The sequence below is a fragment of the Mastomys coucha genome, unplaced genomic scaffold, assembly GCF_008632895.1.
Source record: "Mastomys coucha isolate ucsf_1 unplaced genomic scaffold, UCSF_Mcou_1 pScaffold16, whole genome shotgun sequence".
In the NCBI taxonomy this organism is placed as follows: Eukaryota; Metazoa; Chordata; class Mammalia; order Rodentia; family Muridae; genus Mastomys; species Mastomys coucha.
Window position 1 is genome coordinate 35421753 of NW_022196898.1, and position 25226 is coordinate 35446978.

General features: G+C 36.3%; 2 protein-coding genes across 7 annotated transcripts in view; one reads left to right on the forward strand and one right to left on the reverse strand.

The window, feature by feature from the left end:
* Window positions 1–25226, forward strand: part of Lrba (LPS responsive beige-like anchor protein) — a 547775-nt gene that overhangs the window by 281792 nt on the left and 240757 nt on the right. For all 6 annotated transcript variants that reach the window (XM_031374244.1, XM_031374245.1, XM_031374247.1 and 3 more), the window contains 3 exons: window positions 8613–8737; window positions 16469–16615; window positions 19111–19247. In XM_031374244.1, the coding sequence (XP_031230104.1) occupies window positions 8613–8737; window positions 16469–16615; window positions 19111–19247 (409 nt within the window). The remainder of the gene's footprint in view (window positions 1–8612; window positions 8738–16468; window positions 16616–19110; window positions 19248–25226) is intronic.
* Window positions 22577–25220, reverse strand: Mab21l2 (mab-21 like 2). Its single transcript, XM_031374250.1, has one exon. It carries the CDS (start codon window positions 24213–24215, stop codon window positions 23136–23138), a length of 1080 nt encoding a protein of 359 aa, XP_031230110.1. The 5' UTR covers window positions 24216–25220; the 3' UTR covers window positions 22577–23135.

The following is a 25226-nucleotide window of genomic DNA, read 5'->3' on the forward strand; positions in this document are numbered from 1 at the left end:
CGCCTTGTCTGTCCTGAAACTCACTTTGTAGACCAGGCTAGCATCGAACTCAGAAATCCGCCTGCCTCTGCCTCCCAAGTGCCACCATTGCCTTGCCTCACTTGCATTTCTTACCACCATTTCCTTTGAGCTGTGTCTCTGCTCTTTCTTTTTAAAAGTCTATTGTGTGAAAATTTCATATTGTATGCAATGTATTTTATCTCCACCCTCCTCTTCATACTTCAACTTCTCCTAGAACCTCCCTTTATTTCCCTCCCAAATTTGGGGGTGGTTTGTTTTGTTTTGTTTTGTTTGTTTGTTTTTGATTTGGGGGTTTTCGGGGGGATGTTGCAAGCAATAGCCACTTTCTTTTTCTTTTTTTTTTCTGTTCCTTTCTTCTGCAATTGAAAAAAAGAATGGCATTTCCCAAACTCCACCTTTAGTTCTCTGCTATCCTTTAGACAGACCTCTCTCTTGGATCTAGAGTTATGCTTGCCTTATAATGAATGCAGAACGTTTCTAGATGAATGTCTAAAGTCACTGAGTCCAAGGCTTATTAACTTATTTTTAAATCTGGTGAATAGATTCTCTTTCAGGAGTTAGAGTTCTGTTATTTTCCTGTTCCGAGTACTTGTTCCAAGTGTTAATAGGCATCTAAGACCTGGGTTATTATTTCAGTCCACACCTGCTTATTATCCATTTCAGGCAGATAGCACCTTCATTCTTTCATGACACTTGCCTTTATTCTTATTGTCTCCTTCCTATTCTTTCCCATCCATAAGAGGTGTTATCTATTCTCCTTCAGACAGGACTCTCTCAAACCTTGACCTAGTCTACATCCCCATTGCCTTAACTCAGTCCTCTTCATATTGCTGCCGTATAAATCACAAAGCTAATGAATAATAATAAGTTCATCTCCTGATTTGAGAGCCCCTGTTGTCTCTGTTGAATCCAAGTTCCATTGACAAGTTCTTTAGTAAACATCCCAAGGCCTTTAAGCACTGCTATCTATTCCCATGTCACAAGTCAGTTTTTGCCCCCTTGAGGCTGCCTTGCTATGATTGTACCTGAATTTCTCAAGGTGAAAGTGTTCTTTGTCTCGATGTGTTCACTTGTGCCAGTTCTTTGGCTTGTAATGCCCTCTCTATTTTGTCAGGGGGCAGACTCTATTTATTATTTAAGTTTCTGTTTAAAAGTCATCTATTCATTCTTTAGTCATTTATTTATTGTCTTCTTTGTAATAGTTACTATGCTTGGTAATGAGATACACAAAACCCCTTCTCCTCACTGAACTTACAGAACAGATCATCATTGAAGAGCTAATGAAACTCTCAATCTTCCCAGGCAAGGTTAATTAGTATTTTGATCATAGCTGCAGTACTAACCAACAAGATAGTGTGGAGGAAAAGCTATGTTGTGAAAACTCCATTGCTTCAACAGTCAGTGATGATTTCTTCACTTTCAAAATAATGAAAGTAGTATTTAATCGTTATAGGCCATGGGGTCTTGATCATAGGGTGTCTTTCTCAGATTTGCTGAGAGCAATAAATGTGTCTATTTAATGCATTCTTATACTCAGTTGCCTTTCAACAGTAATTTTGATGACATCATTTAAGTTTTACTTACCTTGTGTTAGAGATTTAATTGATAGCATAATTATCTCTTATTTTGGATTTGCTTGCAGTTCTTAATAAAAAGGCTAAGTGAGTAAGGAAATGATAAGCAGGTTTATAGCAATCAGGGAAAGCCTAGGATGGTTTCTTGACTTAGCTGCATTATTTTTTATGAAATAGTAATTATAATTGAAGATGAGTATCTGAAGGGATTTAGAAAGTAAAGAGATTCTGAACACATGCTGAAACTCAGGACTGTAACAGTTATCATGCTATATAGTTCAGTACGATACACATTACTCTAAAGGCTCCAGGGCATGGAACATTTGTGTCAAGCCTCAGTAAAGCACGAATTTCCCTTTAGAAAATCTTCTGGGAATCCCACAGTTGGAGGTTCTGGTTTTAGCTTTGTTCCTTGTCCATTTTATTAAGACTACACAGTACATAGGTCACCTTACTTGACTCATAGTGGATACTTATTAAGCAGAGGTTTCCACTAATGTTTTCCTATCTGCATGAAGGCACCATAGATTTCACTTTGTGAGAGAACACATTCACTCACATTGTATGGTATCATATATTCTACCTGCACATTATTTCACTGAGATTTATACATAGAGTGAAACCCTTACAGAAAGTGGGCACTTCCATCTTCTAGCTGACAGTGCGCTGCAAATGTTTACTGCTTTCAAGGGATTATCATTTATTTAAGTTGTAGCTAATGCCTACCATGAATTTTTTTAAATCTAAAAATATGGAAATAGAAGCTTTCCAGATAAAGGAATTTAAAAATACTTGGTCATATAAATCGAATACAAAATATGATGTGCTAAAATTCTCCAGGATGTAGAGCTCTGCTCTGGCTGGAAGAATTTACTACTGACTTCTGTTAAGGCTATCAGGATTTATCAGGTATTCTCACAGCAAAGTAGGGAAGGTGGAAAACAGAAAAGTTTTCTAAAAGTGTTGCGTTGTGACAGCTTTTCTTTTTAAAAGTGACATTTTTTTTACTGACATAGATTCATGTTTCATTACAGTGACGCTAAAATCCAGTAGATGATCATCACATATGTTCGACCCATTTAACAATACATGTTATCTCATTTCCCTTATAGTATTTAAGGTACTTACATCCCAACCACTGATTTCAGTAATTAACACTGACTGAAAACTATTATACTGTAGTAAACCAACATCCAGGAAACAATCTATATTAATAATTCATCATGAGCTTAATGAGAAATTTAAACATTTCTTGTACATGATTATTTTTTAATATTTTGATTTATTTTGATTTTAGACCTCTTATTTGATTACTACCTTTTCCTATATCAAGCAACTGTCAGGGTTACTAGGTTTAAACCCAGTTTCTCTGAACCCTACTACTGGCTTTAAACACAGCAGGAAAGAGAAAGGAATCTGAGCATTGTATGTAAAGGGCCAGGTAGGCTGACGTGAGAACCCTTGGTCTGTGTGTCATGTAATGACACAGAAGTTCCATTGAATTTTTCATAGCACATCAGCAACACAAATTTTGCTCTGAACAGTGCTCTCTGGAATTGTATTGCTCACTAGTTATATAGAAGAGTCTCTGCTCTATTACATATAATTTTGTGAATTTTTATTTATTTTCATAGTTGTGTTCTCCATGGAGTCAGGAGGATTCTCCATGAAAACATCTTAATAAATGTTTTGGTCCAAACATTGCCTCAAAGTGAATATTTAATAATTATTATTAGAAAATATTTTAATCTTGTGTTATATTACTCATCTATTTATAGTATATTAATTATATGATTGACTTCCCATTACTTTCTCTAAGGAGAACTAAACTTTAAATCTCATGTAATTTGCATGTAAAAATAGTAATTGGATTCCTTCCTGTTGCACCCTACAGTTAGTGAATGAATGAATATAAATTCTGCCTTACTGGTTTTTGATTTGTTTTAATACATTTTTTGTTGATACTCAGTTGGTTAGTTCTTTTATTTTATTTTATTTTTTTATTTTTTTTTTTACATTTTTTTTATTTTAGATATTTTCTTTATTTACATGCGAATTTCTCCATTCCCAGTTTCCCCTCCAAAAAACAAAAAACCAAACAAAAACAAACCCCTGTTGCCTCCCCCCTTCCCATGCCTGCCACCCCGCCCTCTCCTACTTTCTGGCCCTGGCATTCCCCTACACTGGGGCACAGAACCTTCACAGGGCCGAGGTCCTCTCCTCCTATTGATGATCGATTTTGCAATCCTCTACCATACACATGCTGCTTGAACAATCAGACCCCTGTATGTGCAGTCCTTGGTTGGTGGTTGAGACCCTGGGAGCTCCGAGGGTACTAGTTGATTAGTTCTAATGTATTCATTAGCTAATGAAGTCACTGATCACCATGAATAGCTTATTCATTGATGCCAATTATATTTACTTCTCTGGAGTATCTTCAATTCTGTTACTATAATAGTGTTAGTCCATATAGTAAAATTGGAAATAGCATTTACATTCTTTTATGTAGATTGTCCTGATGCATTAGGGTTTTGTGTGTGTGTGTGTGTGTGTGTGTGTGTGTGTGTGTGTGTGTGTATTTGTGTGTGAGGGGTAGGGAGGGAGAGAGATGAAGAAATATAGCTACAACATTTATAGATAAATGAATTGAGCTCAAAATAATCATTCTTAGTGAGATTACCTGGATCAGAAATCCAGATGTCATTTTTTTTTTAATCTCTGCATCTTAGCTTTGAATCTTAGACATGTGTGTTTCATATGGAATGCCCATAGAGGTCAGGAAATTAGTAAGAGGACATAGGGTGGGTATTTCAGAGGAGAAAAGATAAGCATCATTGTTTATAAGGGAACAGGATGAATAGAAACTGGGTTAAAATAACAGGGTAGAAGAGAGAATACAGGCAGGAACAGCTAATATTAAAGACATTTAGAAAAAGTCATATGGAAACCTAGTACTGTAGAAGATGTCATTTGTGAGAAGCCACCCACCTTGTTTTTCAGAAAGTATCTTACTGGTTGCTGAGGCTCACTGATTAAACTAGAACTGCTGGCCAGTGAGCACTAGCCATCTGACTGTCTCTGTCTCCCTCATACTGGTATTGCAAGCATACGTCACTATTCCTAGCCTTTTATGTGGATGCTGGAGATTAAATTCATGTCCTTATGCTTTCAGGGCCAGTTCTTTACTGACAGAGCCACCTCCCCAGCCTTGGTAAAGGAATTTTTAAAAAGGAATATAATTGGTTGATTTAGAAAAGCCCACTATTATCTACATGATAATCTTAGCATCCAGCTTTGAAATTTTGTCAAAGAATGGAAAAACAAAAAAAATAAACAAACATTCAAATTCAGGGCTACCAATACCTTTGAAAAATCAGATAGTCTCTAGTTTTAGTACTTAGGGATTGTGTCTCACAAATTTGATATATGGGTATGATGGCACGTGACTATGTGTACATGAGTTGGGACCAGAAAACCACAATGGATGTCTTCCACTATTTCTCTCTACCTTGTTTTTGAGGTAGGATCTATTGGTCTGTCTGGAGCTATGTGACTTGGCTAAACTGACCTTTCAGAGATCTACCTTCATCTTTTTGCCTCTACCTCCCAGAGGTGGGATTACAGGCCACACATCTGTGGCTATGCTTCTTACGTAGGTTCTGGAGTTTCCAACCTGGGTGCTTATGTTGGTGCAGTAGACACTGATATCCACTAAGCCGTGTTCCCAGGCCCTGCATACAACATCTTTAAAGAGGTACGTTATGTCTTCTGAAGAAAATATTAAATATTTCTAGGTGTTACTAAACACAGGCTTATACCATCAACTCAAATATCTTTGGAATCTTATTAGAAATAGGACTAGGTTCATTTCTATGTAATTAACTATGTAATTCATGCTAGCAATTTCTGACATTTGAAAAAAAATGTGAGTTTCTTTTCTTTTAGAGAATTTGACAATGCCATTTTCCACCAATGAGACCAATAGCTACCTGCTTGATTAGAAGTCTAGTCCTCCAGGGCTTAATATTCCATATCATATGGAACATTGCTTTGTATGAAGACTCTGCAAAGAGATGCTTTTAAATTACTGGGTTTTTTTTTTGGTGATTATTCCCCTTTTATTAAACATACATTCTTTTCTTATAATCTGAATAGAGTTTTCCTTCCATCTACTTCTCCCAGTTCCTCCCTACCTTCTCTCCTACCTGGATATACTCCCTTTCTGTCTCTCATTAGAAAAGAACAGGCTTCTAGGAGATGATAACCAAACCTAACAAAATAAAATATAGTAAAATAAAAGCAAAATCTTGATTTATTTTAAAAATGTCTTTCCATGTATGTGTCCTGAAATAAGTAATACTAGTTTTTCTTCAGATTTTCTTAACCAAATCTTAAGCAAATGCTCTTTAGGTGATAGCAGACCCAGTAGATTACAAATATTAGCATTCTAATGCACACAGCTCCTTGTTTGGATTACGACTGAGTATTTTTAAAGTTGCACTAAAACATTCATGTTTGAAGACACATATATATGTAGCTACCAAATTAAACTTACCTTTATAAACTTTTTTCTATTTAATTTTCCAGTTCCTAGTACATTGGTGCTTTTATTTTATCAGCCCAAAGTCACCAGTTTGGCTTTTCTAAACTTAGTGTTAGAGCCTATAGATAACTATTTCCTATTTCCCTTTTACTTTGGTTAATATTCACATTGAATAGTTACAGGCCAATTTGTGAGAATTTTTTTTAATAATTTTTCAAATTTTCTGATATATTAACATTAACAACTTTAGTAAACAGTGGACTTGATTTCACTGTTTGCATTATAGTGGAATCTTTTGTTACCTAATTTAGTAATAATTTTATCATAGTTAGTTAACATCTCTTACAATTTTAATTGTTATCAAGAAGAATGACATCATTTAATTTGACAGAAAATGTAGAAAGATGAATTAATGACAAATTAATAATTTACTACCTTTGTATAATACTGAAGCATAGGGTATTAGAAGGATTGATGATAGAAAAGGTTAACAAATTTTAGCAGCTTTCATTAGCTTTGCAGCATCATATGTTTGTAGTACTGACTGGAATAGGCTTTATAGCAAATCTCAGTCTAGGGAACTAATTACTTGTGCCGATTGCTGCACTGATGAATAGGACCTCATTGTATCATTCCCCAAAAGACAAGGAGCAGCCTGGGGTTCATACTGCATCCTGGCTGATATTTGATAATAATTTTAACAGATAAATGTAGGAAGGCAGAATGATGAAGTACCTATCCCAGCTCTTTGACTATCAAAGCCCTGCACACAACCATCTGTGTACTGCCTCTTTCCTTCTCAACTAAGGGGGATTTTACATCATTAATTGAGTTCAAACAACTGTTTTGTCCTTGTGTACCTAGTTTGTATATATTGTACATTTATTTTGAAATGATATTGCTGTATTAGTTTTTATTTAAACTAGGTACCCAAACAATGAAGTAAAGAAAGAGAAATGACCTCTAGTTTTCTGTTTTGAGGACCACAGTGCTCACACAGTTTTGTGTTTCATTTTGGTATTATTTCTCCTTCTCATGCATGACCAAAATCAACGAAGGAATGTTCTTGTCGCCTTTATATTCTCTGAAAAGGTTATGGGATTCCTACAACTTTTAAAGTATTTTCTTTAAGTAATGTACTATTTGTTATCTGTGCTTTTACAACTTAACTTTTAACCAATAATCAATACCAGTTACAAACCTCTTTGTATAGATGGTATCTTTAAAGCATTAAACCGAGGTTGACTTTATTTGGGTGTTTTGGGATCGTCAGCTGGTAAAGAGTATTAATTTGTCAAAGCTGACAGGTACAGTTTTATTAGCTCATGAAATACAAGTAAGATTTTTGTTTTTTATTAGTCATTCCTGCAGAAGTTTTAATTATGATTATGTTTTTATTTCACTTTTGAAACTCACAGGTTTTCATGCTGTACATCTTTAGTGAATAAATATATTCTCCAGAGATTTTTTTCTCTGTAACAGAAATAAACCTCTATATTAGTATTTTCCTCATAAAATATTTTTCAGCATGCTAGGATGTGGGCATTTAACAGCAGAGAAACTTGACATTTATGTGTTGCCATATAAAAGATCTATGTAATTGGGGGAAATATCATAGAACTTGGATTTTAAAAAATAAATTTCCAAAAGTAAGCTTTAAATATAGTAATTATTGCACATCATATAGCATGTAGTTTTTAATTAAATAGAATAACAGGCTACATAAAACAGAAATTCAATCTGATTTGCTTGAAAATAGATTGCTGTTTCACTCCACAAGAATGGTTTATTTAAAAACAGTAAATGGAAAAGAAATGCATTTTCTTGTGTTGTTCTAAGCCTCAGGGGCTAAATGTAATGAATATTTTAAGAGATTATTTTAATTAAATTCCTGCACATCTAAACAGAGTAATATTTTATTATCACATACATAACCATGTAAGTGAGATATTCATTAAAGTTAACACTTTCTGGACCAAGAATTCATCGTATGATTTACTGACCTTGTGCAAAAAGGCACAAATTAGGAAGAAAAATGAAGGGGGACAGACTTTGATTAATATAGGTAATGCTATACCATATTTATAATAGCCTTTTCCCTATTCTGGTTTATAAATGCAGCCACAGAGAAAGGTGCCCTGCTGAGGCTGAAATGAGGCTGAGATCAGAGCACATGCCACGAGAGTGTGGGGAAACTGATCACACTGTCAGCAATTCATTTCAGATGATATATTTAGTGCTCATTTCACCTTCCAAGAAAAGGAAAGGAGTTCCTTAGACTAGAAGGTGATGTTGTTATTTTCAAGGACATATCTAAGTTAAAGATTGCAGAAGCAGAGTGTGAGATGCAGGGAGAATTAAGAGGAAGGAGAGGGGGAAAGGCAGAGCAAACAAGGAGAGCTCTATGCAGAGAGTCAGTGCTTCCACGCTGTTTGATAATTGCTAACATATGTGGCGTCTCTGTTTCATTGTAGTCGTCCTCGTGAGTTCTGGCGCCTTGACTACTGGGAAGATGACTTGAGGCGCCGGCGACGATTTGTGCGTAACCCTCTAGGATCGACACATCCTGAAGCAACACTAAAAACAGCCGTGGAACATGGTCAGTGTTTAAACCATTCCTTGCTAATAGCAGCAGGTACAGTACTTGGTGATGAAGAGCATAACTTCTTAAAGACCAAGCACAGCAGAATGTCTAACAGCACATTTCACAGTGTCTCACCCCACGAAGGTTTAAGGGGATGATACATTTTGTATAGGATCCCACAAAATGATGGTGTCAAGTTTACTTATTTGTTACAATACAAATACAAAGCTTAGGAACATAAACCCATTGTTTCAGAATTTGTCCTTTTAAGCAACATATTCAGCTTTGAATAAATTAATCCTGCAAGCCTGACTATAAACCCATGAGCACACAGAATTTTTAAACCAAATAGGTTTCTAGGTTCTATCTGGTAGTTCTCCTCCAGCCGTGGGTTGATACTAAGTGCCCACATAGGTGTCTTGGTACTTGCTGAACCTTGATTTGCAGTTGTGATTGATGACTCATGGACAAGAGAATAGACATTTTCATATGTTCCTCTTCTGTACCATCTTGTTTTCAGTGCTGAACAAAACATGTCCTCCTTTTGTTATGATGCACACAGTGGCGATTCAATTTAGGTGGAAGTCTGATAGCTGAAACAATTGCAAAATGTCTCTTGCAGTTGAAAATACACTTTCTTTAATCAGAGAATGACCTTTACTATTTTATAAAATTCTAAAAGCCAGTTAAATATATTAATGTGGAAATGCCCCTCTCTATGTTAAAATTACTTTGTTTAAACAAAATATAAGGTTGTTAATATAGAAATAGTCTTCCCCCTCATTAGGATATTAGTTTAACATGCTGTAGTTTGTGATGAAATGACAGTGAATACCATAATTAAATGAATGTAAAATTATAGTAAGTAAAGATGGTAAGAATTTTCATTGATTTTTTTTTTTTTATTGTTTCTAACTGGTACAAAGAAATTATATGTGCTTATGTGGTCATGTTTCAATGCAGGTGATGATATTAAGAATTTAGATTAAAAATTTGTAGTCTTGGGTTTGGCCTCAGTCAGGCCATTTAACCTCTTGCACTCATCCTTAAAGAGCCATTTCTGGAAGAAAATGTCCACAATATGTCATCAGATATAACACCAAATGTGACATCAGTCTGTTAAAATAAATGATCATACCGAGAATAGTCAATAACAAAGTGATCTAAAAGCAGTAATAGTCTCGGGGCCTATGCCTTCAACTCCAGGGGGTGGGAAGGGGACAAGATGAAGAAGTAATTAGGCTACTTCGCCGCCGTGAGGGTCTTTTAGTGTGGTGGCACAGATTCCAGACATACATCCTCTTTTTTTTTAAACTTTGGGTTGTGGTTTTTTTTTTTTTTTTTTTTTTTTTTTTTTTTTTTTTTTTTTTGGTTAGTAATACTTTTCATTAAGAAAAGTTTGTTTGCAATTTTATCCTTTTCAACCACACAGATGTTTAAAATTTAAAATTTAATAACTTTTTTTATTCTAAACTCTTATTTAATACTAAGTTGTGAGTTCTGATGTCCATGTTAACAAAAATATATTGTTTCCTTTTCTACCAGGAAGGGTAGGATTTCTTTTGTAAAATTGCATGTTGGAAGCTGATTTTTCTTTATTCAACTTACCAGAGAAATTCTTTTAGCAGAGAAATACCAGTAACTGAATTCAAAATGCCATAGTATAGGTGAAATACAGAGTCATAAAGTAATTTTACCATTTTGAAGTATTATATAATTTTTACTGGATAAATTTTAATTACTGTTGAACTTGAACTTCACCTTTTAAAATGAATGGCTAACTTTCTAAATTCTAAGCACCTTTAGTAATATTAACTAGTAATACATAATTAAGACTTTCATACTGATTTAGGCACAGCTGTCATTATTCTTATTGTAGATATTAAATATGAATACAATATTATTTATCTTTAGTTGTATTTGATAGAATTAAGATACTTTAAGCAATTCTATTATTTACAATATCTTACATAAATTGTATAATGATTAATCATATAATGCGTGAATAATTTATTTTTAAAAAGCACCTAAATCTGTAGCTCAGTAGTATTAGAACTAAGACATGGAGTATGCTTAATATAATAATATTAATATGTTAAATGCATATTTAGAACAATATTTCATAAAAATATATAAGCTATACTTTATTCTTTGTATGTTTTTGTTACCTCTAGTGACAAAACATATGATTATATACAAATGTTACTATATTTGATGTCAGCTTAATTTATGCTAATATATCTATAAGGAAAGAGCTTAAATTTTTAACTTGGTTTTTATGAGATCACATAACTTATCAAATTGACATTCAATCTTGATCTTGTGTTAATTATGGTATTTAGTCTTTGAATAATTTGCAAAACACAATGGAAGCTATCAAACGTAAGACTCGTGTATGCAAAATAAAACATTTGCTCTGGCCAAAAACAATTAAAATTATAGTTAAACATGGATACATGCTATAAAGTTCAGTACTGAATTTAGAAATAGATATTTCCATGGCTGCTTTGTTAGTGTTATATCATTTTATGACTTTTATTTATAATTTATTTAACAAAAAAGACAAACATTTTAAAAATGTAGACTCTTAGAACCTCTTGAACTGCATTATCATTGCTAAAGAAAGGTATCTGAATAGAAGTGCCATTGGATATTAGTGATGGATTTGGGTAGTGTGAGCCATCTTTTTTATAGATTGATTTGGTTTGAAGGAAAGCCTCTGGTGTAAAGGTGGCAGAGTAAATACCTGAAGAGTGATGTCCTCTGTTGGTGCGATCAATACCAGCCCCATGACTCTACTTCTGGCTACCTTCTAGTTAAAAACAAATTTTTTAATTCTGACAATTTAATTGCCCTTCCCAAGTTCACATTAACTTGCTTGGGGAAAAGAGCTTTAGGTAATTTTTCAAACAGAGACCCTCCAAATTGGTTATTTATAAAAGTCACGTTATAATGGGAGGTTCTTTTAACTTTGCAGTTTCATGATTTAAAATTAAAGTAAATATTTTATATTATGATTAAATGTTATTTGTGCATAGTAACATCAGGAAGAAAAGATGGGCATTTGGTTCTTGACATTTTATTCTATTTATAGTTTTAAAATGTATTAGAAATCTGTCATAATGGTTCCTCACACAATTCCAATGCATGGAGTCCTGCGTGGCACTTATTTATGATCTGAGAATTTTATATCTAGAAGGTTCCTAAGGCTCAAGTCTTGTCTAACTTCTTCTTTAAAGATAAAGAAACTGAGTTAAGAAAGGGCTAATGTAATTCTTGGAGTATACATGACTACAGCCTCAGTTAACTGAGGACTCGTTGGATTTTCATGTCAGTATACATTGTCTTCAAAAGTTTATTGTTAGATATAATGGAAATTTTTTTCTTTAAAGCCGTGTAAAATATGTTTAAATAGTAAGAAGATATTTTTTTAATTCAACTGGTTAGCCCCAGAATACAATTTAATTCAAGACATTTTTATTTTGTAAAGAGTGTGCATGATGATGGAAATTTATGAGGGATATTTAACATAGCCTTAAGAATATGTTGATAATGCATAGAATGATACTAATAATTTGGATTCCTAAGAATGTCAAATCATGGAAAGATCCTAGATGTGATCCTTTTTCTGGTAGTTTCAGCAATATTATTTACTATTGTTTCCTTTATAGGATCAGTATGCACTACATCCTCTATCTATAACTTACAGAGAATCCAACATTACTAGGATATTGCTTGGATTATTTTTTTAAAAATTATTCTTTGTGCTTTCAGGCAGTTTTTCTGGAGTATATTTTATTGGCTGGAAACCCTAAGGAAATTAACTATAGAGAAGGTCTAATTAGATCAAGATAATAGTTGACTGAGATACTCTTTATGTGTTGCTATTGAGAATACAGTTACACTATTTGCTTTACAACACATTGCATGTCTACCAATGTCATACTATGTATGTTTGATATCAAACGTATAGCTTGTTTATAATTTCATTTTCTGAAACAAAGTAGCTCTTTCTTAACACATAAACATCTTTCCCTGGAGACTGGACACTGGAGACTCCTGTTTCCTGCTTAGTGGATGTTTAAAAAGGGATTCATAGGTTGTAGGTAAATATTTTCCTATGTTTATTGTTATTATATTTCAATCTTACCTGCTTTGTGTTATACAGATAAATCATTTCATGTCCATATTGTCCTCCTAAGATCCTGAATTTTATAATTTGAGGACAAGCCTTTCTTTTATGCTTTGCTTAGCTTCAGTGAAGTAAAGATATGTTAATGATACCACTTTGGATAACCTTCTTTAATTCTGTATAACAATGTAATTAATTATTAAGTTAGTATAAATATTAAAATGAAATATGGCATCAGATAAATGTATCAGTTAAATTATTAAAATATGAACAATGGTCATGTTCATTAAAAATTTTTAATAGCAGAAGTATCTGACTTGCACTTTAAATTTGAACTACAAGTATGTTCTTAACTTCATCCAGTTAGGCTTTTAGACTTCAGAATATTTGATACTTATTTATAATTGTTGATTGCCTAAAAAAAACAAATGAAGGATAAAATGACATCTTTTCCTAGAACATATAAACATGATAATTATCTTTTATTTTATGCTTGGGAAAGTTTTGTTCTAATTTTGAAGGTAAAAAAAAAAAGTTCTTTAGCAGAAAGCTATTAGACCACTGAGAATTGCAGAGCAGAGCATGTGGTGTGTATTAGAGTACTGTTGGTAATTTTACTGCTGCTAGCTTAAAATCCTCAAGGGGGAGTTAATTACAGGAAAGCCATTCTAAATATCAGTAAGCTGCATATTTTCTATGACAAGAGGGTTTTCAGTTGAGATTGAACAATTCCAGAATCTGAGCCTGTAAAAATAAGTAAATAAATAAATTAAAGTGAGTGTTTGTATGCATTGAGTACAGTTTAGTACAAAATTTTTTTCATGAAACTATTTAATTCAAAAGGTACCTTGTTTTACTATGAGTCAGCGTGATGAGAACATATTTAAAACTTTCAAATCCCAGTTGGGAGGTATAACACATTATATTTTTAGTAGCCATTTAAAATGAATGAATTTATTTACCGAGCTATTTTAAACCATTGCACATTGCTACCATGATCTGTGTTTTTTGTAAATGTTTGCAGATTAAACAGTTTTCTTTTTTCAAATAAACTTGGTGTGCCTTGGGATCCGTATGGCAGTGACCCTCTAGAAAGTAATGTGCATGATGCTTTGTCTCTCATGCATTTGATACCTATCAGGCAAACTCAGGTTAAGTTATTTTTACTTCTTGTAATTCTTACTTCATCTTCTAAATTTACTATGAGAAGCAGAGAATTAAAGAATTCTTTAATTCAACAATATTCATCTTTGCATAGTAGTTTTCCTTTCCTGTTGCTCTCTTCTGTCTAAGAGCTGGTGCAGGACAGACCAGGGCTTGACTTCCAACTCTAGTTCCACCATGCCTGGGTCTGCATCTTGACTGTCATTGTCATGGGTCCTTCTACCTTAGGCAAATGATATAAGCCCTCTGTTTTCTTATCTGAAATTGAAGAATTACCAGGTTTCTAAGAATTAAATGAGTTAAATATGTAAAATAATTTGAACACTCTGTGGCATATGGTAAGTGCTATGTAATATCCTTGTTAGTCGTATTTTTGCTTTGAAGAGAGTTATAAATCACGAAAATGAAGAGGATGTAGCGCACCAGTTCAGTCATAAAACCTAACTGGTAAATGAAACTGTCTTACAGTTCAATCTGTAAGGAAGCTCAGATGGTGCTTCCTTTTAGGTTTCTCAGTGGTCAGAGTTGTTCGTTTGTTTGTTTAGTCAAATTGATTATGTTTGAAAGATCATGTTTTTATTAAGACAATTTTTATTTTAGTGTAGGGAATCTATATGTACTTAATTTAAACAAAGATAAAGAACCATAATGTTGTTTTTCCAAAAAGGTAATAGGTTTTGGTACATTTCCTTTAGGTTTGGAAAATATAAAATAATTTTAATGTTTAATATTAAACTTTTCAAATATTTACTGAGTTTCTATGTTTGTATACCTTACTGTGTTCTCTTATAGAGTGAAAAAAATGAAAAATTATTTACCTGTAGAATGTACTCAAAGCTAAATACAAAACATTTCTTCCCATGACTTCCTTATTTAATATAAAAGCCCAAAATTCTGTTTAGTGACATAAATACTGCATGTTAATGATATGCACGATTAAACCACAAAAAAATAGTAAATAAACCTTTTACCATGACCATGATCCTTAGCCATAACCAAAGATACTTTGATCTGCTGAGATAAGCAGGTAACCACACACAGCATCAGTTCTGTAGGTCAACAGCCACTCTAAGCAAGTGCCTCTCAACCTTCCTAATTCTGCGACCCTTTAATACAGTTCCTCATGTTGTGATCAACCATAACATTATTTTGTTGCTATTTCATAACTATAATTTTGATACCCTTATGAATCGTAGTATAAATGTCTGATATACAGAATATCTGATATGCGACCCCCAGGAGGTTGCAAACCGCTGCTCTAAACCCCGGCTTTATTCTTTTTCGGGATTTGAGCCTTATATCTGGGCAGAAACTGTGGTGAGGCAAAAAAACTAACAATCAGATTTCCACCTCAATAGCTCAGGCCTGGGTGATCAGGTGCTTCACCTCCCGGGATTTTCCTTACTAGAACCCCTTCCTGAACTTTACCTTCTGTGGCAACATTCTATGAAATTGAAGGTTAGGAAAGAAACAACATTTCTTGAGCTTTTCAAACAAGCCCTAGCTGCTTGTCTTCTCCTCCTCCTCCCACCACCCCCCGAGAAAACTGCCCGTCCGGAACACCAGAGTGGCGCTGGAGAGCAACTGTAAGGTTCTGGCGCTCGCCTTCCAGCTGCAAGCTGACTCCTTTCTTTGGTTCAATTGCCCCTCCTTCCCTGGTCTTGCTGCCTAGTCTTGAGGCCACAGGAGGCTCTTTGCCCAGAAGCCTCTCAGCCTACTGTGCTGTTATGATTGCCCCCGGGGTGTCTTAGCCCTTTAGTTTAAACAGCAGAGGAGGGAGTGGGGAGCCTCTGCTTCCTTGCTACAATGCCCCCCTCTCCATATTTGTGTTAGTGTTACAGGCAGGGGAGGATGTGTGAAAATGTGGGAGAGGGCCTTGGTCAGGAGGAGGGGGGAATGAAGAACGGAATGCCGCTGCTGGAACTTTTATTAGTATCCCATAGGGCTTTGGGGTTTGGGCCTTCATCCTCATTGGCTGGTGTTCGTCCCCAAGCGCTGACCACTCTTCTGGACACTCCCTGACCCCTTTCAAATACACGCCAATGTAATCTATTCGGTGAAATGAATGGCTACTCATTATTTTTCCATGTTAATTATATATTGTTTCCTCGACTAGGTTCTGATTTTTCCCACTAAGGAACAAATCGTGGGGGAGGGGCGCTGCTTTGGGATCCTTTCCTGCCCTAACTATAAGTAAATAAATGGCAGGGTGAGCAGTGCAAGGGTCAGATTTAATGGGATTAGGGTGCTTGTTCAGGGTAACATTACACTAGCTTGGGGAATCGAGTTTGTCAGAAGGAGCGTGTGTGCCATCCCGGTCACTTTACCCACGGTGGGTAACTGTATAAAAGATTGGCCATCTCTGGCTACCTACTCTTTCCACGGCCCTGCCCCTCTGCCAGAGTGTTTCTCCAGGGCTGATGGACAGCTTTGTTTCCTTTTCATTTCAGCTGCAGATGAAGACATCCTTGCTAAAGGAAAACAGTCCATCAAGAGTCAGGCTTTAGGAAATCAGAACTCTGAAAACGAGGCCCTCCTGGAAGGCGACGACGATACTCTGTCATCCGTGGATGAGAAAGATTTAGAGAATCTTGCCGGTAATTCAGTGGCTGCGCAGATATTTCAGCTGGCTCTGGGACAATGAGCATCTAATTACTTACTTTTTCAGCTGTGACCACTGGGACTACCAAGCCTACATCCACAATTATATTAACTAGAAATTGGTTTTGTTCTTCCCAATGTTTCTCCCTTCATCTTCTATAATTTGCTCTTATTTTTTCTTCTTCCTAGCCCTCTGATCTTCCTGATCTTTTTCTTTTATATATAATTTCCACTGAAACAAAAAAATATTGAAAGCAGCTACAACAGAATTGCTTCATGCAGGCTTTGGAAGTTGCCATACTCTATAAAATGAGGATTATAAGTGAAATTCTGCCCATTGTTTTGTAAACAAAGCTTGGAGGCAGTTTGCTTTAAACATAGACTTTTAGGGAAATAATGAATATACAAGTAAGTCACTGAAAAACTGAGCCTCAAAAATTCCTTGGGAATCACACATTTTTTATAGTATAGGAATTTTGATTTATATTTAGGAAATTCTCAGTTTTATTTTTCTTGTGGAAAAAAAAATTCACTTGTTTAGGCTGAAGTTTTAGTCATCCATAGATGACTTTTTACCTCTAATGTTTATGATTGTTTTTTATTATTATTGCTATTATTACTGTTGTTGTTTCTTGAGGAAAATATGAAAAAGCACATAGTTTCTATATGTGAAAATTATATAGTTTTTATTGCAATGAATTTAAGGGAATACACATTTGAAAGCTTTTATTTGGCAATATACCTTCAACCTTGTGCTGCCATGCAAAATGAAAACAAAGCTGGAGGCTGATTACCCTGTTTGATGACTGTAAACCTCTCAACATAGAATTCAGTTCATCGGAGTGCGTTTGTTAAAGGGTCTATAGTGGGAATGGAGGCTAAGGAGGATACTGTTGTCCTGGTATTTTCTTCACATCTACTTATCCATCTCCTTTTTTTACTTTACCCCTATTCTTATGACTAACGATAGGTTCTCACAGTAATAGAGGTGAAAGGGAGTTTAATTATATAATCTTGACAATGGCAATGGGATTAAGAAGTAATCCACACTAATAAAGTGGTGTGGGTTAGAAATGAAGTGGAAATTGTCAGGGGTCCTCTGTAGAACCTAGGCTGCCCCAGCTTCTGCAGCTGTCTGCTTACCCTGTAATTGAATGTCTGAGAATGATTGAAAAAATGTTATTTCTTCTCAGGATTACATGCTAATGTACAGAGGGCAAAAGGAGACAGCAAAAGAACACATAGCTGCTTATTCCATCCATTTACAGGGCTGAGCTTTGGGAAATCATGGCTGTGCTGAAGCCTCTGCTCCCATCTGCAAACACAATGCGTTTGTACATTGGGAATAGAGGGCAAACCTGCTCTGATCTCTGCAGAGCATCCCTTCTATTGTCCTACTGGCACACATTAAGATTGATGTGAGATTAAGGACCCTCACACTTCAAACAATCGATGGAAATGTCAATTCATCTGAATTTTGAAACACTTATTCATCCATTGATTACCTGAATAGGCGCACCTTGTTTATAGGCACTATATTAATTCAGAATTACAAATGCCACTCTTCTCTTAGGCTTTTTTTTAAAAAAAAAAAATACAGGATTTGTACAATGAGAAATTGTAGAATTTCAAATTCCTTCTGAATCTATCTCTAAGTATGTATGTATTATATAATTATGTTCAGCTTATTTTAGGGTTAGCTCTAATGTACTTTAAGCTGTTCTGTCTATAGTGCATCTATTGTTTTCAGTAGCAGTCTGATTTGTCTCTTTGATAAGCCCTGTGGAGATTTGATTATTCCAATAAAAATTCATTCACTTGGAAACCCACCCTCCAGCTGTTTACTCCCAGAGTCCCTGAACTACACTAATATTAGATTTGGAGGCACTGAGCAATATTTAACACTGGAAAGGACAGTTTGAGAAGAAATATTTTTACCAGTCTTGTATGGGGGGCAAGTTACCATAGAAGAGGTTTTGTATAAAGCTGGTCCAGAATCTTATCACAGAAGATGGTTTATCAGAGGATTGCCAAACACTTCACTCACAAAGCTAGTCTTTTTTGTGTTCATGTCTCAGCCAAGCTCTGAAGTCACCTCTGGCCTTGGAAGCCTACTGAGGCCTCCTTGCTCCTGGTTGTTATTCTACGTTGTTGGTAGCCTGAGGCTGGCTTTCTAAATGGAAGGTGGATGTCCTTATTTAGGCAGAGCCTCCTTCTTACCTAGAGATTAGACCAGCATTTTACACACTCCCTAGAAGATAATTGCTTCTTAGCTTACTATTATTGTTAACTGCCTGTTATAAATCTTATGAGAATCTGAACTTTGCATCTTAAGAGATAGATTCTGTATGAACAGAATAGAGAAGTATAGAGCTCAACAGTGTTGTACTTAGAAGTAAGAATTTTCAAAAATTAAATATTATTTTTGGTCAAATTTGAGTTTTGAAAAATTTGATTCTAACTTCTATGGCTTATCTTTTTCTCTTGGCAGGTCCTGTTAGCCTGAGCACTCCAGCTCAGCTTGTGGCCCCCTCTGTTGTAGTAAAAGGCACTCTCTCTGTCACCTCCTCTGAACTCTATTTTGAGGTGGATGAAGAGGATCCCAACTTCAAGAAAATTGACCCAAAGGTGAGAAGATGGGGAGGGAAGGGGTTATTTATTTATTTTGTTATCATGGTTTAGTGTGTTCTACACATTAAAATTGGAATTGGTAAACTCTCATAAGCTTAGTTCAAAGCTCTCAGAGAACTGCTTGTGCTTACTACAAAGCAGTTATCGGTTCTAGCTTAAGACTCTTTCACCATCTTGTTAGATTACTTATGTTCTTTTAAATTCAAAAACAATTCCCACTTAATTGCATTTATCATTAGTTCTTCCGGGGAAGAGGCCTCAGGGAACATTGTCTATAAATATATTCTGCCTGAAAGGGTCCAGGATGAATTAAGCAACAAAAATTCAGTGAGCTTGAGAGTAGAATTGTTTTGTTTAGCCCTTATATTCTCTGGATATAACGCCAATATATCATTATGCTTGCTCTGTCCCCATGGTTTACTGTTCTTTGGCGCACGTGAGCGTATTCTGCCGGAGTGTGATGCCTCTGTTTCCCATTACCTGTAGTAGCTTTTACAAGGCACTGCATAATTTCCTATTCTTAAATGAAAATGTAATTTCCCCTTTCGAAGGTATTTTGATTACTTTTCAGACCATGGCAATTTTACTTTACTTAGAAACATTTCTGTTTTTTAACACAGTCATAAAGCCAAAATAATGTTGATTTTATGAAAGTAAGTGGTATAATTTGTTCTGAGAGGAAGCAGTTTATTGAAAAATAACCAAGTAAGTGTCCTGTAGAAAGAGTAGTGGTTTCAAATGGAAAAATGGAATAATTAATTTTACTGGCTTGTAGTGTGTGTGTGTGTGTGTGTGTGTGTGTGTGTGTACGCACGCAGTATGCACATATTCTATTTATTAGTAGCCTCTTCAGTTTTGGAATCATGTGGAATTGTGAAATCTTTATAATTTGAAAATATTTTTAAAAACCTTTTGAGAAAAAATGTTATAATTTTGTTGAGCTTTACAGACAAATCATTTCTTATCTTAGACATGTTTGCTTCAAGTACTTTGTTTCCATATCCCTGTCTGGATTCAGGGAGAACTTGCTGGACCCCATGAAAAGAAAGCTTTGAGAGAACCGGTTGTTTGCAGTTAGATAAATCAGTGAATCCAATACAGAGAAAACTTGATTTCTGAAATTTTATCACCAAGCAATGTTTTGTACTTTGTCTCATGGCTAAAGTGTCTGAAAATATGTTATAAATTCATTATGAAAGGTTACCAAAATGACTTAAACTCTGATTCGGGGCGCTTCAGAACTTCAGAGAGACTGAGACTTCATTCAGAATAGTTTACTATACTTTTGGGACAAACATAGTTTAAAGTCTAAAATATGATCAATGGTGTTTAAAAACTTTTTTCAAAATTAAGATCTCTGTCAGCCTTTGAGAACAGGTTCTTTGAAGTTACTTGTACTTTTATAGGAAGCTGTAGCTTTTAATTTTCATCGTCTTTATGTAGCATAATTAAATTAGCTTTCGTTCTCTGTTGCTTGTAAAACATAAGATAGTTTACCTTAATCATGAAATTTGTCTTGTACTGCAACCTACCTATTTCTCCAGACATCAACATATTTGAAATTAACTTCAGCAAATTATTGATAGGATCTTTGATTTAATATTGACAATGCTAAAAGATATTTTTATTGTAAATACTAACACTTTTCTTGACTACAACATTTTTAACATTAAAAACCTTTTTAAAACTTGTATTAAATAAGGATGTGAAGATATCAAATTGGAAATTTTTTTCCTTGTCAGTACTTAATAACTTTTTGTAAACTAGTTGGAAGAAGTGCTGTTTCATGGTAGAAATGCTTTATTTAGGGCATTAGTCATTTTTAAAGAAAACATTTTAACCTTTTAAACCAAATACTGTGCCTTGAATGATTTGTGTACACCTCTGAGTAGCTATTGTTTTATATTTCAAAACATATTCCTTTGAAATTTTTCTTAAAATTCAGACCTTTTCCTTAGAGGATAAATTGTTTTATTATTCAAAATATTTAGTGAGTGCACTGAATTAATGAGTTTGTTTTTATTTTTACAAGAAGACACACAGCGCGCGCGCGCGCGCGCACACACACACACACACACACACAGTACTAAGTACATTGAAAGGTCAAAGGTATTTTCAGAGTAGGTAGCCCTAAGCTTATATTTTTGACACAGAATTACTTTTCCCAGGGCAGCCTAGAGCTTATGCCTGTTCTGTCAAGTGACCTGGTGTTTCAGAGCCTGAGGACCTTCCTAGGGCTCAGTAATCTTAGTCCTCCTGTTCTTAGCACCACACGCCCCTCCCCCACCCAGACTTCTCATCAGAAAACTGCCTTTTACAACATTTTCTTCTATATCTTTCACTTATAGATTAAAAAAAAATTTAAAAAATGGATGAATTTAAAGAATAAAATTTAAATATTAGAGGTAGTATTTAACATATTCTTTTTCTTTACTTCACATGATCAAATCTTGTTCTTTGGCCAGAAAACAAACAAATCAGTTTCTGTAGGATAGTTTCAGTTTTACTAATTATTTTTTATTCCAAAGAGTTATTTTATTGCATATAAAAGAAATCTTATCAAACATTATGAAACATTGAAATGAGTCTATTGGATTGTTACCTGAGAAAGCAGAATATGGAAGGTACTTTTCCTATTTCTAAATTTTCAGAGTAAGTATTTAGGTCATAAAATAGTTTTAAGGCCTTTATATGTAAGTAGATTCAAAATAATTTTTGAAATTTTATTAAATTGATCATGTTTATTGCATTCATAACTAAATCATTAAAAAAAAACTAAGTAGCTATAAATCTGAATTGTTCATATTACCAGTTGCTAGAGGAGAGAAATATTGCAGTGACTCTTTTATTATTTTTGGTGTCTTTGATTTACTTGCTAATTTTATTTATTATTACAAGTTGAAACTTGAAAAGAACAAATAGTTGAAGAAAGAGCATGAAATGACTTCATTCTTTAAAAAACAATTTTAAGAACAGTTTGAACTAGATTTTTAAAACCTTTCTTACAGCATTAAAAAATATCCTGATATGTGGAAAAGTTTTAAATAGGCTGTTTTATTATTTTAAATTTTTGGATTAACAATTTATTGTTTCACACTGTTTTCTTTAAACATAAAATATGTTATATTGAGTAAAATCCTTCTTTTACTTTTTAACTAAGGATTTTAGGGGAAAGTTATGTAATTATTTCTCCAGAATATGCTGTATTTTAAAGTTTGCAAATCAGAGTTCAAATGGAAGCTTCCTGCATTTAGTTCAAGTTCACATCTTGTAAGTTACAAAGTGATCTCATCTGCCTTCATTCAAGAACATCCGCAAGCAGCCAATTACAATGTAAAGTAATATTTTTATTACTGGTTTACTGGTTTCAACAAGACATTTTAGGGCGGGGGGTTAGAGGTGCAAAAGGAGGAGGCAGGGGCACATTGACATTGGCACTGAGACACATTTCACATCAGTAAAACTTTGTAAAAGAAATTTCACATATAGTTAAATAATTATTTTCACTTGGTGACTATCATTCAAGCAACCCAAAACAAGGAGGGGCGGGTATAAAGAAGGAAAAGAGGGAAGCTACTATACATTGATTTGAAAAATGTACCTTGGGTTTCATTTTGTGTTGGCAAAGCCGGATTGCTTCTTTTGTGCGATCTTTAAATTCACATTGTTTGGAAGGAAACGATCATTTTTGTGCAAGAATGTGATTTTTTGGGGGGGTTGGTTGGCTTGCCCTCTTTTGTTTGCTTCTTAATTAGGATGTCTTCTGCCTACTCCCGTTCTTTCAGGTGATTTACATAAAAGTTTGTGTTTCGGAGTTTCTGCTGTTGTTGTGAGTTCTGAGAGAGCATGCCCATTTATGTTGCTTTCCACGCAGTCTGCTGCACTCTATAGTTTGTCCAAGCTTTTGGGATTGGTGAGGATTTCCCTGGCCAATCTCCAGGTCTGCTTGGCAGCGCTCTCCAGGGCCGAGTGGGGCTTGCCCTGGAAGAGGTCGAGGTTGGGCAAAAAGTAGTGAGGGCAGCGGCGGCACTGTAGGCAGGAGATGAGCTGTAGCAGGATGCCGTTCAGACGGTCGCCCAAGCAAGCCTCGTCCCAGTCCGTTTCCCTCGGGTGTTTCTCGCACTCGTACAGCAGCAGCGTCTTCATGTGGTAGTTATTGAGCGGCTGGCCAGGCAGCTCCAGGTGGCGGTCCCGCAGTGTCTTCAGCACCGAGAGGCACTTGTTTCTACAGCCGCCCATCAGCAAGCGGTTCTCCGCCTCACCGAACTGCAGCACCCAGGCGTCGCTTTCTGCGGAGCTCTGCTTGCCAGTCAGCGAGTAGCACTCCTTGGAGAGCAAGTTGAACCCTTCGGCCTTGACCTCCGCCACCCGATTGGGGCCGGGCCAGGGGATGTGGGGCATAGGCCACTGTGCCGCGCTGCGAGGCCAGATCCCGGTGCACTTGAACGCTGGGGTGATTTGCACCACGTAGCGCTCCCTGATGCGCAACTTGACCTCACTAGTGTCGGCGATCATCTTGACCACGTCCCGGTAGCTGCACTTGTCCACAGCCTGGGCTACCAGAGTCTGGAAACGCGAGCGGATCTTGCGCGCAGAAAGGTAGCCGGACGCCGTGATGAACTCGACCCAAAGAGACATGCTCCGCTTCCTCCCGTCGCTTAGTTTGAGCACCGCACAGCCGGGCAGAGATCCGTCGTCCACGAAGTTGAAGACTCCCATCTGGTTGAGGTAGAGTACCACCTCGAACTCGGTGGGCGAGATGACCTCCAGCCCCTCGTAGCGGGCGTCAATCTCGCTCAGAGAGCTGATGAAGCGCGGCTCTTGCACCTCCACTTCCTTCAGCACATCCGACACTACCTTGCAGACTTCTCGGATGGTCTTGGCGATCGCAGCCTTGCGCGCCTGGCAGCGCTCGGTGTAGTATTTATTGAGCTGGTAAACCAGCTTGGCCTGAGCGGCGATCATGTTGGGGCACAGGTCCGGGCTGTACACCGGCGTCTCGCAATACGTTGAGGGATCCAAGGCTCACGCACTGGTGGTGGCCCTGCGGCTGTGGAAAGGCGGTGCGTTCCGGCTGAAGCCCCAATTTCACTCTTGCTTTCCACCTGGGCTGACCGGCTGATGATAGAGCCGGCTGGCCTTTTCTTTTCCCTCTTTGGAATATTTTTTTTTCTTCCTTCCGCAGAAAATTAGAAAAAATATTATTTTGGGGGAAAAGTACCTGCAAAAATGAAGACGAGCCTCTCCTCGTGCGGGAGAGATGGATGAAATTGTGAGAGAGAGAAAAAATTGGGTTACCAATAGGCTAGGCTTAGATGTCCGCAGCAGCCACGATTGCCCAGATATCTGGAAATGAAGTCTTAAGTGCCAAAGTAAATTTAAAAATAAGAACAAAACATTCAGTGGTTCATTCTGAAACTTCTCCCTCGATGTTTGGACGTCTTCACTCAGCGTAGGTGATGCTTTCCTTACCCTCCCCCAAAAGGAAAGTGAAGGATGTAATTAATGCCCGGAGAGCAGCGAAGTACAGCTCAAGCCGCCACACACTCTGAGGTTTGCAGACGCCCCGCGGTCTCAGCGTGTTAGTCTCCTCTCTTCTCAGGGGGTTGTGTCGTAGCAGTTTTCCTGGCTTCCTACTGGAGGCGTTGTTTGGATTGGGTTGGTTGGTTTGTGGTGGGTTCTTCCTGCCTTTCTCTAGGTGCAAGCTGCTGCAAGTTGTTTGATATTCTTTTCTGCCTCGTTATTTATACTTTTGGCCCTAGCAAAACCTATTTTAGTGTGACTAAGTCGTTGCTTACGTTGTATCTGGTGTGCAGTTCTAAGGAGTCCGGGTTTTTCCTCTCCTCTGGGTTGTGTGTGCAGTCTCTACCTCACCCCCCTCTCCTCCGATACCTGCCCCTCACCTCTCTACCTCTCTACCTCTCTACTTCTCTCGCTCTCTCCTCTCTCTCTCTCTCTCTCTCTCTCTCTCTCTCT

Excerpts from the sequence above, each read along its gene's own strand:
- Mab21l2 (XM_031374250.1), bottom strand. The coding sequence starts at position 24,215 with ATGATCGCCGCTCAGGCCAAGCTGGTTTACCAGCTCAATAAATACTAC.